This window comes from Enhydra lutris, unplaced genomic scaffold, assembly GCF_002288905.1.
Source record: "Enhydra lutris kenyoni isolate GAN:26980312 unplaced genomic scaffold, ASM228890v2 scaffoldscaffold24, whole genome shotgun sequence".
Lineage (NCBI taxonomy): Eukaryota > Metazoa > Chordata > Mammalia > Carnivora > Mustelidae > Enhydra > Enhydra lutris.
In genome coordinates this window covers 16574034-16589137 of record NW_019154108.1, presented here as the reverse complement: position 1 = coordinate 16589137, position 15104 = coordinate 16574034, and the positions used below count along the sequence as shown (strand labels likewise).

At 35.7% G+C, this 15104-nt stretch overlaps 1 protein-coding gene across 3 annotated transcripts in view; it reads left to right on the top strand.

Moving 5' to 3' along the window:
• The window catches only part of LOC111150826 (acyl-CoA binding domain containing 6), a 200649-nt gene that overhangs the window by 69998 nt on the left and 115547 nt on the right, over positions 1–15104 (top strand). For all 3 annotated transcript variants that reach the window (XM_022508448.1, XM_022508450.1, XM_022508449.1), the window contains exon 4: positions 1893–1975. In XM_022508448.1, the coding sequence (XP_022364156.1) occupies positions 1893–1975 (83 nt within the window). The remainder of the gene's footprint in view (positions 1–1892; positions 1976–15104) is intronic.

Genomic DNA, 15104 nt, shown 5'->3' with positions numbered 1-15104 from the left:
TTTAGTGAAGTCTTCTGGTCCTGGGCTTTTCTTTTTTGGGAGATTTTAAATTTCTGATTCTTTTATGCCCAAGTTTTCGTGTCCGAGAGACCACCAAGGAGCCAACACCGATGCAGTCACACGAGGGTTTTTTCGACAAGCTTAAGCTTAGGCCCAAGTATACTTCACACAGCGGAGTAGGGACTTGGACCCTGAGCTTAGTTAAGGCAGGGGTATTTATGGGTCATTACAAGAGGTTTTGGAGGGGAGGGAGGTAAAATTTCAGATGTTTCTGTAGCAAGCTGATTAGCTGTTGCCAGGCTGTTTACAGGGTTGGGTACTTTCCTGGAACTAAAGCAGGGTGGGTTTCTTAGAACTAAGGTAAAGTAGGGGAAAGTTCAGCCTTTGGTCACAGGGGCCTAAGATGGCTGCCAAAGCTAAAACGGCTGTACTTGTGCTAATGCTAAACTCTAGGTGGGATGGCCTTAATTTTCTCATCCTCCACAATTCAATCTCTTTAATGGTTATAGGTTTCTTCAGTTTTTTTTATTCATAATTTTATCATGGTAGGTTATATATGTGTAGGAATTTATGCATTTCTTCTGGGTTATCCAACTTGTTGGTGTATAATTATTCATAGTATCTTAAAAATCCTTTTTTAATCCTGTGTTACCAGTTGTAAAGTCTCCTTTTTAATTAATGCTTTTAGTTGTTTACTGTCATTTTTCTTCGTTAATATAGAACAGCTTATTTCGTTTTTTCAGAGAAGAATAATCTGTTGTACAGATGTTCCGCATTTTATTTGTTCACCTATTGAAAGACATCTTGGTTGCTTCTAGGCTTTGCCAGTTATAAAAACAACAACAACTGCTTTAAACATTGATGTTTTGTGGATATGAATTTTCAGTTTTGGCGGGGTAAATACGTAGAAGCAAGATTGCTGGATCGTGTATGTGTAAGACCATGTTTAGTTTTATAAGAACTGCCAAAACACTTTCCAAAGTAGCTGTTCCATTTTGCATTTCCTCCAGCAACGAATGAGAGCCCCTGGTGGTTTCATGTTTTTACCAGCATTAATTGTTATCAGTCTTTTGTATTTTAGCCATTCTGAGAGTTTTTTGTAGTATCTCATCGTTGTTTTAATTTGCACTTCCCTAACAATGTATGATGTTGGACATGTTTTCATTTGCTTATTTGCTATCTGTGTATCTTCTTTGGTAAGTTGTCTGTTCAGATCTTTTGCTAATCTTAATTTTCTGCTTTTTGAGAATATTGAGGGTCAGGGCTTATTGAATATTTGATTTTGGAAAGTCTTCCAATAACAATTTGTTTCTTTTTTCATTTATTTTAGATCATAGCCTCCTTTCTTCTCTCTCTTCCACCTTCTCTCCTTCCTTCTTGCCACCTAAAAATATTTATTTTTATTTTTATTTTCTATTTATTTACTTATTTAACTTACTTTTCTTTATGGTTGAGTTTGAAGTTTTTACTATAGTTTAATTTTTTTCTTACTTGGAAGTTTTAGTTTTGCTAACTAGATTTTCATGATTACATTTTTATCTGGTATGTATAAGTCATATTTCTTTTTAATTTTTCTACATTGAGCATCAGTTTTTTCCACAGTGAACAAAGCTGACATCTTATAATCAGCTAAGGGAATGGTGGACTTTAGGTGGCTCCAGAGCGCAGTAGTGAAATGACTTTGGTTTGCTAGTGGGTACTCATTCCTTTAGTCTGATGACCTGAGGGTCATCTTGCCTTTTGGGTACCATCTTGAAATTGTTACTAGGGCCTTAGAAAAATGGTGGACCTCAAATCTTTAGTATTCATTAGAAAAGTAGTATTTTGTAACTATTTTAAATACACAGTGCCTTACTACATGTGTCTTTTTTTCAACTTCTGTCCTCCTACAGTCACCAGAGAAGAAAGGAAAAGAAGCAAATACTGGTTTTGGTGGACCTGTTGTTAGTTCTCTGTATCATGAAGAAATCATCAGGTAATTTCTCTTCTAGTTTTTGATAATAGAGATACATACATCTAAATGTGTGTATACATATGTGTGTGTGTGTGTGTATGTTTAATTCTGAAAACTTCCATCTGTGAAGAACTTTTTCTTAATATGAAACTAATTTGGTTGTATCTCTAGTAATATAATAAATAGCAGGAAAATTTTTTAGATATATTATCTTTGAAGTCAGTAAGCATCTGAATCAGTGCCAGATAGTAAGTTTTCCCACCACGTAAGTAGTTGGTAAGGCAAGGTTTTGTGTCTCACACAATCTGAAACCGTGGGGTTTTGTTGTTGGTGTTAGTTTTCCTCAGAATACCTTATTTCTTTGTGTGTGTGAGTGTGTGTATGTATATGTCTAGGTTTATTCACAGTTTATTCACACTGATAAAAATGCCATTTTTTTTTTTTTAAAGTATGGCTGCAGTCTGAGCTAAAGTATGTAAGGGGAAGTATTGATTCAGTCCCATGAAGCTTATACAATTTCTAGAAAATATTTATGTTCTTTTTTAGAAAAAAAAGTTTTAAATTTGTTGTCATTGTGAAATTAGCATTATTTCTCTTAAAGATTAAAAATCATGTTGAGTATAAAATGGTACAGTAAAGAGAATATTACAGAGGATTCTCAAAAAAATTAAAGAATTACTGTATGATCCAGCAGTTCAGCTTCTGGTTTTATATACACAAGAATTGAAAACGGGATCTCAGAGACCTATTTGCGCACCCATGTTCATAGTAGCACTATATTCATAATAGCCAAGAGGTGGAAGCCACCAAAATGTCCATAGACAGAAGAATGGATAAACAAAATGTGATATATATACATATAAGAGAATCTTATTCAGCCTTAGAAAGGAAGGACATTCTGACATAGACTGTAGAACATGGATGAACCTTAAGGACATTATGCTAAGTGAAATAAGCCATTCATAAAAAGATAAATACAGTATGATTCTTCTTAAGTGGAGGTATCAAGAGTATCAGATTCACAGAAACAAAAAGTAGTCTGGGAGTTGTCAGGGGCTGGAAGAAGTGGGAAAGGAGGAGTTGTTATTTAATGGGTGTAGAGTTTTAGTTTTGCAAGATAAAAATTTCTGGGGATTGGTTGTTGGACAACCAATGTACCTACCATTACTGAACTATACACTTAGAACTGGTTAAGATGGTAAATTTTATGTTATGCGGGTTGTTGTTTTTTTAACCACAATTTTAAAACATTCTTAATGTTCATCTTGTATTATTTAACAAGGATCTTACATTTTATATGTTATATATAAAATTTCTTGGATAATTTTTTTCTTTCAGCACTATGTGGAAATCAGGAAAAGGATTTTGTTCTTTAAAGTCATGTGACACATTCTTCTAAGATTTTTAGTCTTGGCCTTTTTTTTTTAAAGTCATCTAAATTTTAGTCTTCTTATATATTCTGGAACGTATTTTTAAGATATGAAACAGTAGGAAACATGAATGTGAACCACTGAAAGCCTTTTAACTATTATAGACATTAATTTTGTCATTGCTAATAGCAGATCAGAAATAACAGCACTTAGTTATTTTCTTATATTTGAGAAATTATTTTGTAATTAAACTGAATTCCACTATAATAAACTAGGTCATGATAAAAATTACTCTAAACTGAAATGTTGGATTTTTTCAGTAAAGTATCATATGTGGCCCTGTTGTTTCTAAAGTATAAGAATGCAGTTGCAACAATGAATATAGGCTATTTGTTTAAGTTTATATAATCAAATTTTGTTTTTACTTAGGTGAACTATAACTGGTGTTTTATTTTTCCAAAAGGAAGTTGTGCTTTAACTGAAATTAATTACAGTTTCTTGGCAGAATTATGTTCACCTGAGGTGAAAGGTGAAAGTGACAGGTTTTAGAGTTTTAGAAATGTTAAATGGTAAACTTAGGTGAACGGAAAAGTTCTCTTCTGTAGAACCAATGTTTTTGGTTCTACAAAATAAGGAACTAGAAGGCATTTTGTATTTATTTATTTACTTACTTACTTTAGAGAGTGGGGAGGGAGGGAGAGAGAGAGCACGAGCAGGAGGGGCAGAAGGAAGGGGAGAGAATCCCAAGCTGACTACACGTGCTCAGCATGGAACCCGACTAGGGCTTGACCTCATGATCCTGAGATCATGACCTAAGCTAAAATCAAGAGCCAGATGCTTAACCGACTATGCCACCCAGGAGCCCCCTAAAAAAGTATTTTGAAGGTCTGTTTTGGATATTTTAATATATATAGTCTTCTAAAATTTTTTTAAAGATCAGGAAAAATCAGTATCTGATAAAGTCATTTAATAAGGCTTGGGCTCCATTGTTCTGGCGGCTTTCCTGATGAATGTGCATTGTAGGTGATAAGTTAAGGCCCGTTTTTGTTTTATTGTAAATGTTTGTTTTTTTTTTTTAAAGATTTTATTTACTTATTTGAGGGAGAGAGAGCACAAGCACAGGGGTGCAGAGGGAGAGGGAAAGCAGGCTCTCTCCTGAGCAGGGAGCCTGATGCGAGACTCGATCCCAGGACCCTAGAATCATGACCCGAGCCGAAGGCAGACTCTTAACTGACTGAGCCACCCAGGTGTCCCTGTTGTAAATGTTCTTGAGCTAAGGGCCACTGGGGCCAATTCTGAGCCTCTTTTGGTTCTGACCCTTATTTCTACTCTGTCACAGAAAGTGACAATATAATGTCATAGGTACAGATCTGTGTGTTAATATTCTAGAGCGCTGACACCAATTTTTTAAAGATTTTATTTTATTTATTTTGCGGGGGGAGGTGCAGAAGAGGGACAAACAGACTCCATGATGAGCGCAGAGCCCAACAGGGGACTTGATGCGGGGCTGGATCTTATGACCCTAAGGTCATGACCTGAGCTGAAATCAAGAGTCGGCTGCTTAACTGACTGAGCCACACAGATGCCCCCCGACACCAGTTTTCCATCATGAAGCTGGTTAATTGTTCTGTAGGGAGACAAAGTGTGACGCTAATTAAGTATAAAATACTATGAAGCCAAACTGCCAGCACTCAGATGTTGGTTCCACCACTTATTAGCTCTGTGACCTTAGACAAGTTACCTTATTTGCAAAATGGGGATAATTATATTACTTTTCTCATATGACACTTACATGGATTGTATCAGTATGTATGCCCAGGCATCTTAAAGTGGTATCTGGCACAAAATAAGTTACTATGTAACTGTTAACTTTTATTGTCATTCAGCACAGAACCCCCACAACAGGGACCCAGGGCACAGGGCTTATGTTAGCTAAAATCACATGTTGGTTTGGTTATAGAATTAAGTGCAGGTTGTTTGGTTTTGTAAGAGAAAATGGAAAATAAGAAAGGAAGAGCCAGTACTATTAGAATCTGTGTTTGGAACTATAGAAACAAGAGAGTGACAAATCTTTTAACTCACAGACAGTTGCTCTAGTCTTAAGATCAGATGTGTTTCATTTATACTACAGATGGGTAGAAGAAGCTCTGATTAATAAGCATAGGGTTTTGCAAAGAGTCAAATGCTTCTGCACTACGTACACTGACTCACTTAACAAGAAATCACTTTTAGTGACTTGTATGCTTAGAAGGTTTTATCTAGAAGTTGGCACGTAAACTGAGAAATTAGGGCAAGAATTAAAAATACAATAAATGAAGCATGTACAGTGTCCATTCTACCCTACAGTAAGATTTGGTCTTCCCTGTTGTATTTGTAGTTTGATGCTATGTAATCTATCAGAATTTTATTAATCCCACTTAGACAGGCAGCCATCTGGACCTTCTCTAAGCAAGACCAGACCAGTATACAACTAAGATGATTGATGGGCTCTGGAATTGATTAGTTGTTCTGTGAGACAAATGAACTGTTTTGGCAGAAAATACCAGAGGTCACTGCTGTGGTCAAACACAAAAGCCTGTAGAATTTTAAAGAGATGCTTTCATCATTGACTTATAAAGTTAAAAATTTTTAAACAACATTGGATTTTGAAAATATTTTAGAAATATCTTTTGATTGGCTGCTCTTTAGTTCTGATTATAAAGTGGCATAATATAAGTATAATAAACTACAATGAATGTGATTATACTTTAATTTTGTATTTTTGGTAAAAAATATGAACTGGAGTGAAAGTGTAAAAGCTTATCCCTTACACGTAAATTGTACTCTAAAATGTTCCTGAGAGAGGTGTAATTGCAGAAAAAGCTACAACATATATTGTTTTATTTTTAAGTGATTTATAAAATCAGGTGGTATGAAATTCCATTCAGTTATTTATTCAAAGCTTCACATTGTTAGATAGCATCTGTTTGGACAAATCCACGTAAGACTCCAAAGTTTCATGAGTATACATATACAAAATAGACGTATTTTATGTTTTAAAATTTGAAAATTTGGATTTTTTTGCTTTCAATTGGTTAAGTCATTCTGGAATGCTTCTGTACCATTGATACCACTGTCCTCAGCACCAAAAAGATTATCCTGCTTCCCTACATCTGTTTGGCTGGTACTAGTGAAATCCTTCTCTATTTCACTGTGTTGCCCATGATCAACATTGTGTTAACACTTTGGTGATAGGTGATAAATTGGATGACATATGTCTTGTTACATTCTGGTTATTCTTTGAGGACTACACAAGTGTGTATAGGCAAGTGGGCAACTCCCCCTTGAGAATCTGACTGCTCAGAATGAACTTGAGTTATGGATTTATTCAGCCTGTAAAACCTCAGCTGGCATAAATAATTGAGAAAGCAAAGGTTTTTCTGTGGTGCATACCTCAGGGACTCATGGCTCCCTTCCTCCTCTCTACCTCCCTTTCTTATGAAAATGATCCCAGTTGCACTCCTAGATAATAACACACCAAGCAATTAAAAGCCATGGGTGGCTGGAGAGAGGAGAAAAGGTTTAGTTAATGAGCTTTTCCTCTTCCAGTGCCCAGGAGAGCCTTAGGAATGACAAGGCGATTAAAGCGAAGAGATAATTATAGATTATGTGAAAATGGGTCCCTTGGGACAAGCAGGTCTTGCCATAAACAGTAACTGTTGTCCGAGTCTCTTGGCTCTCATATTCACCCTTTTCCTACGTGCTTTATTTAGTTCCTGTGTGCTCAGCGTCATGATGCCAACCAGGCATATAGGTGGATCCACCTGTTTGTAGATCAACAGCCCTTTCTGAACAGGGGGTCATTCCTCAACAAAAACCATCATCTTCACCTGCTCTCACCTTTTCTTCTTTCATTTTCTTCCCTCTCTTCCTTTTCTTCACTTTTTCTCTTTTCCATCTACCCCTCTAATCTTAGAGTTATATTGTATCTGTGAAATGCTAGACACTTAGACTCCTTTACAGAGTTTTTAGTGTATATGTGCGTGTGCACATATAAGATACACAAAGTTATGGGTATACTCTATCCATTATAATAAAAGGTATGTATATTATACATATACGTAATATACATAATATTAAAAAATGTTTTCCTCTGTTGAAATGCTTTACAGACATATTTAAAGGAAGACATTTTAAAAGTGTAGCAAAGATGCTAGAATTGTAAGTCATCTTAATTCTCATTTAATTGTTATCAGCTATTCTCTTAATACTGAGAGCAAGAAATTTCAGCTCATTTCATTGTCTTTCAATTTATGAAAACTTTGCTAATTGCACTGTATATGGTAATAAATGCTTGGTGTTAGTCAAAGTTGGAATTCTATGTGAAAAGGCATTACAACATTAATTACATGGTTTTATTTATAAATTTTACCCATAATAAGATATTATATATGTATTAGGTAAGTATTTTACCAGTATTTTATGTAAAGTATGTCATTCCTGGGTCTCCTATGTCACATAGTCTACTCTCTCTCTCTCTCCCTCATTCCTTAATGTATCAGAAATTCTGTTTATTCACGTTCCACAATAATCCAAATTCATCTAGTTTTCATCATCATCACTATCATGCCTTTGGCAAAACTGTCGATACTCTTAGGCAATCATCATCTCTTGGTCAGGACACTACAGAATGGATTCCTTCTTCCTTTACAGTCTCCTCCCGGATTTATAACTCATATCGTCGTATTACTCTCCTGCTTAAAGCCCTTTAATGGTTTCTCATAGCACTTAGGGTAAAACCTAAAATTCCTTAACATGTCTTACAGGGTCCCTCATCATCTTATCTAATGCCATTTCCCCCTCCTTCCTTATTGATGCTGTTCCATCCACATTGGCTTATTTTCATTTCCTTAAAGGTCTAATTAGTAGTTGTTAGTTGAATTGATTGATAGTGTTATATAAGGGTATATGAGAAATGACCTGGCATACAACATATGTTGAAATCTTAAGGTAATAATACCAACTAACATTTACTGACCTTTAATTATAAGCTAGTTACCATATTACATGTGTTATATGTATTATTTCACTTAATCTTCAGAATGATCCTGTGGGTTTTAAGTGTTAATATCCCTATTTTACAGGTAAGGACACTGAGACTCAGAGAGGTGAGGTTACTTGCCCAAGGTCACATGACTAGTACTCTGCTGTTGCTATACCATACTGCTCCTGAGATGGTTGAGGAATCCTTGTATTCTGCAATTAGTGAAAGTAATTTTGATAGTTGTTGTTATATGAACATAGTGAATATCTTTCATTTAAATGTTTAAATCCCTTTTCCATTTAGTGTTTTTTAAAATGTGCTTTACTGGTAAAATTACGAACTATAGTCTTTCATTTATCAGTGTACTGATGATGATGCTTCTTTTGGATTAATTGAATTTATTGATTTTAGACTTACCTTAATGTTTGAGAATGTAACTCCGCTCTATAGAGCCTGTTAGCCAAGGGATTCTATAGATTTTTCTGATGTGGCCACTGGTTTTCCAGAGGTTGATCAGAATTGAAATACATTTTTTTCGTACAGGCATTTAAAGTATCAGAAATTTTCAATCAACTATTTTAGAGCTAAGCAGGTTTTAAGAAGTGAAAATGCATTTTTAGTAACTAGTGTCTATAAATAATGGCTAGATAACTTTTCCAGAATATCAAGTTACATACAAACCATACTTGGAACACTGATCTTTCCTTTGTCATTGCTTCCTTGCAAAAATATGAGAAAAATACATTAACAGCATATTAACAACATAAATAAGATAATAAATAGAACTTTTTATTTGAGGCTTTTAAGAATTTTCTAGGGGCACCTGGGTGGCTCAGTCGGTTGAGCATCTGTCTCCTTGTTCAGGTCATGATCTCAGGGTCCTGGGATCAAGCCCTGCTTTGAGCTCTCTGCTCAGCGGGGAGTCTCCTTCCTTTGCTCCTCCCCTCCCTACTCATTTCTCTCTCTCTCAAATAAGTAAAATCTTCAGAAAAAAAATAAAAAAATTTTCTAGACCTAGAGTTAAGTATGATATATATGTAACCCAGTCAAAAATAGTTACGATTTGATGGAGAAGACATTGCCATTATTGCATAACAGGAAGAGGGAAAACTCACTGGTTATGTGCTGTAACTGTCTGAAATCCATTGCAGACATAGTACACTCTGAGTGGGAAGATTATGATTCAATATATATAAATTCTTTCAGTCATTCACCAGTCCATTTGGGACTGTGTATTTTTTTTTTAAAGATTTTACTTATTTATTTGACAGAGAGAGATCACAAGTAGGCAGAGAGAGAAGGGGAAGCAGGCTCCCTGCTGAGCAGAGAGCCTGATGCGGGGCTCAATCCTAGGACCCTGAGATCATGACCTGAGCCGAAGGCAGAGGCTTAACCCACCGAGCCACCCAGGCGCCCCGGGACTGTGTATTTTATTACTTTATTGACTTTATTTTATTACTTTATTACTTCATTGACTCTAAAACATCCCTGGTTTTAGAATGCCATTATTTAAATGCCATTAAGAAAAAATGTGCTAATTAATTGTAAAATGTTACAGATTATAGGATTCATCAGAAATATTAAAATACGAAAAAATTTGTGTTTTAGAATCAAGGAAATATGGTAACTTAACAATTTCTAAATGTCTTTTTGCCATTTAGGATTACAGGAATTATGTTAAGAACAACGCTACAAAAAGCAACAACAAAAGCCTTTTCTTAAGTGCCTGGATCTGAATGCCAGGCTTCTTGGGCATAGTTATTGGCTCAGCATTGTCTGCCTCCTCAAGGGTATATGACCAAGGTATCTCAGAAAAGAGGTACTATTTATAAGATTTTACCTGGCAGTCATAGTATAGATTCTCATTTATGGTCTTTGTAAGATTGAGACTCGAGAACAGTGTTTTACAAGGTAAAATTTAACATCCAAAATTTTAATTAGATACTAATCGAAAGTGGGGATTTTTGATGTGCTGAGTATGACAATTCTATTTAATTCTTGAGTTAGGAGCTGACTTTACCTATTTGCTTCTCCCTGATAAGCCTTACACCAGGTTTGCTAAAAATCTTTGGGTAAGAACAGATTTGTTCTGTTCAGGAGAGAAGCAACTATAAGCAAAATTAAAATATGCTTGTATAATGTTTTTATATTTGTAAGTTAAAACATGCTTTTTTAAAAATACAGAGTGTATCTTAATTTCTGCGTAGACTTTTTATCTTAGCTCCTAAAGTATTGATAGTTTAGTCTTAACAAAGGTTATATATAGATATATATAAAAAGATAATTTACATATAAAATATACATAAAGACAGTATAAAAAAGAATCAGCATTAGACTTTGGGCTTTGTATTTGTTATACCATGATAGAATGTTTGTAATCTAGTCAAAACAACATCAGTGAGATGACAACATTATTTTTCGACATTATATTTGGACAGAATAGCAAGTCTTTACCTTTCAGACTGACAACTTTTTTTTTTTAAGATTTATTTATTATTTTAGAGAGGGAGAGAGCAAGCTTGGGGGAGAGATGAAGAGGGAAAGAATCTTAAGCAAACTCCACACTGAGCGTAGAGCCCGACATGGGGTTCGATCTCACAACCTGAGCTGAAACCAAGAGTTGAATGTGTAACTGACAGCTCTACCCAGGTGCCCCCCCAGATTAACAACTTCTGACCATACATTTGTCAAATAAATTAGGAACTTAAATTCCTGCAAAGAAGTAGTATTCAGCAGTAGTACTCCTGAATTTTGTAAGACAGCAGACAGGCTTTCATTTCAGAAAGACTAGCTCCTAAGGAGCTTCACAGTGTCACAGTGTCTTTTCTGTGAATTTATGATGTTCACTCTTCAATCTCAGAGATCTAGAAAGAGATTCATACTCCAGGGACAGAGTAGCAATAATAAAGCTCATTTGAAACTGAGATGTAAACTAAAATACCAAAGGCTGTATCTTTACAGTGAGACAAGTACTTAGGTACCCTGCATACCCTCTGAGTATTGAGGAACCCAGACAGACAGATTAATAATTATTTGTGAATATGTAAATAGAGAGAAGGTGAACCATTTTCTGAGAGTTGCTTTAGCTAAGGTCCTATTTGAGGCCTCTTGGACAAACTGTCTCCCAATAGAGAGATAACCTCAGAATGCTTTTTTTCTTATCTTTTTCTTTTTCTTTTTCTTTTTTTTTCTTTCTTTTTTTTTTTTCTTTGTGCCTCAAATTAATTGTTTCTTTTGGTCAGAGTTCATAATTGGCCTCACTGACTTTTCCCCCTACCATGGTTCATTGCTAATCATACCTCCTACTGGAGGATAGTGGCCTTTTCAGGGGTTTTTGTTTTAGATATGCTGAGGTTAGTGTCTGAATTAAGTAGCTCTTTGGATCTGTATCTCTCCGGTTTATCTCCCAGCAGCCTACCATAGCCAGATCCCTTGAGCACTTCTTTTTGGTGATGCTTTTCCTTTTCTTTCTATTCTTGGGAATATGCTTCTTTCTATTCCTTCGTAACCCACCTGGGTGGTCAGTTCATTCTTCAAAGTTAGCCCGTAGTGTCAGCTCTTCTGTTGTGCTTTTATTTGATCATCCTTAGTTGATTAGCCACTCCTTATTTTGGGCCTCTACTTTATAGAATTTTGGGCTAGTTTGACACTCAAAGCAACATTTTGCTATTGTGGTCCCTAAGGGAATTTTCGAAGACTATATTCTCCATTATAATCTTATGATAACATCTAAAATTCTTGTTTAAAAGCTTAAGTATATTGCAAAGACCATAATTTCTGGTATTTTACAAAATGATATTTTAAAATCTTTTAGATGAATCTAAATTTTTTTTAAAGATTTTATCTATTTATTTGACAGAGAGAGATCACAAGTAGGCAGAGAGGCAGGCAGAGAGAGAGGGGGAAGCAGGCTCCCTGCCAAGCAGAGAGCCCGATGTGGGGCTCGATCCCAGGACCCTGAGATCATGACCCAAGCTGAAGGCAGAGGCTTTAACCCACTGAGCCACCCAGATGCCCCTAGATGAATCTAAGTATTATAAATGACAGTCCATTTTTTAGGGTGCCTGGGTGATCTCTCTCTCTCTCTCTCTCTCTCAAATAAATAAATTAATTAAATCTTCAAAAAAAATACATGAATATACTACCATTGAGAGAAACTGGGAAAATGGTACCCAAGGTCTCTCTCTGAAATATTTCTTATAGTTGCATGTGAATCTTCAGTTGTCTCAAAAGGTTTAACTAAAATAAAATTCTGATCTTGATTTAAAAATACACGAACAAGGGGTGTCTGGATGGTGTAGTCAGTTAAATGTCTGACTCTTGGTTTCTGCTCAGGTTGTGATCTCCAGGTCATGAGATTGAATCCTTGTTGGGCTCCATGCCCAGCGCGAAGTCCGCTTGAGTTTCTCTCTCCCTCTGACCCTCCCCCACTCAGACTCACTCACTCTCTAAGTAAATAAATCCTTAAAAAAAATAGATGAACAAGGTCTTCAACAGAAAATTTTCATCATTTCTTTTTCTCTTTTTCTTCTACCTCTCCCCCACAATTTTAAGGTAATACATTTTTGTGTAATCTTATCATACGATCATAATTCTCTGTAACAAAAATATGTATGTTAAGTTGGACTTTTTTAAATTCAATTTTCTATAACCCAAAACCTTATGCATTATGTCTTTTCCCATGAGTTATCATTGTAATTGTTTCTAATCAGCTAATCGATACACATCATAAGTATTGTTAAATAATTATTAAACATAAGTAAAATTTAATTGAAAATGTATCTTAATGAGATGAATGAGGCTTTTAAAAATAGTTTAACAGACGAATATTATTTTTCATTAAGATGAGAGTGTATAGCATCAAGTCTGTTTTTTGTTTCATTTCAGCTCTCCCATCCTCTAACGTTAGCTCTAGAATGTTTCCTAACACCAGTTTTTCACAAGAATTGTCCCTTTATTTGGCACCAAGGAAGGTTTTATATCTTGGGGTAGTCAATGTAGGATTGATCCTCCCCTGCAAACCATTCCCAGTATATTAGTTAAATGGAGTGTTTCTAAGCAAAAGAGTAACAGGTTTAATTAATAGTCATTTGCTAAGTCTTAGCAAAGTCCTTTTTTTTTTTTAAATATATATTTCCTAGAAGTATAGCATAATAAGGAGAGAGGCATACGCCTTTCTGATACAGCCTAGGAGTGGAGTGATCAGAACAGAGGGAAATTTGAAAAGGACAATGGTGATGAGATAGTTACCACAGGAGTCTCCAAGTAGATCAGTTAAGGGGAAAATGCATTTATTTGCAAATTGAGCTGAAAATTGATCCACTTAAAATTTTAATTTTTTTTCTAGCTTAAGTTTTTCATACCTGCATATTCCTTTAAAGGTGTTTGTGTACCCCCATGAGGAATTAATGACCTGTGCTTGTATTTGTGTAGGTATTGGCTTACTCTACTTTGTGTTTTCCTTCATTCAATAAAGAATTTTTCATTGTCTATTTACTGGCATACTATTTTTTTCTGACTGAGAGTTTAATAAATACATATATATTGAAATATTTATAGAATGTATCTCTTGAATAGTTACATATCTGAGCTAGTACCATAAATGCATTTTTTTAATTCTAGAAGGGAGGTGAAATAGGAACTAATGGACTCTGGGTGGCTTACTAGGAAACCTGTTGGAAATACTCTTTTAAAGATTCCTTCCTTCCTTCCTTCCTTTCTTCCTTCCTTCCTTCTCAGGCAGAGATTACAAGTAGGCAGAGAGGCAGGCAGAGAGAGGAGGAAGCAGGCTCCCCGCTAAGCAGAGAGCCCAACGCGACGCGGGGCTTGATCCCAGAACCCTGGGATCATGACCTGAGCCGAGGGCAGAGGCTTTAACCCACTGAGCCACCCAGGCGCCCCTGGAAATACTCTTTTGATAGGAAAATGCAATCTTTGTTGAAAGTAGTACAGATAATATTTTTAGGAGTATGCAAGGATCTGTTCTTCCTGTGATTGGTGAATGATAACCATACTTAAACACCTCCCTTCTCTTCCACTCTTCTCTTCCAAAAGGCTGTGTCCTCATATTTCAAAGGAATTTCAAAGAAGACCATTCATTCACCCCCCTCCTTTGGATATACAATTGTATTTTCTGTAAATTTCAGAAAATTTGGAGTAGAGAGAGAGACTTTCTGTCTTTTGCTAGGGATACCGTGGGATATCTTTAATGGTAGTATCTTGGCCATAACTCTTGCTTATCCATAGAGACTGGATATGGTAATTTTATTACTCAAATTCAGCAAAGAGAGGGAAATAGATAATTGGCTGAGACTCGTAAGAGAAAGGAAAATAAAGTGAGAAGATATGAAAGAGCACTTAATTTCTTTAGGCTCTACTCTGTTTGGTAATGGTTGAATTCATTTGCACATGTTTTATTTAAGGCAAGTATGATTATAGAGGGAAAGTTTGCCTGCAGAATGCTGTATTAACAGGGAAATGTAGATAGGAAAAGAATTGTATCTGTGAATTGTACATACTGTTGTTGGAAGCAAGAAAAGAGATGTGGAAAGATGTTGCTCCAGATGTTTCTCCATTTTGGACACTAGGTGGTGGCATTGTATAAAGACAGCTTGGTTGCTGGCGAGTAATACTGTCCATCTGCCAGTGGGGATAACTCTTAGCAACTGACTAAATAAGCCCAACTAACTAAGCCCACTTTTCTTTTTTGTCTTTGTCACTTAGCTTTGTGGCACATTTGTGGTGATTTTACTCAACT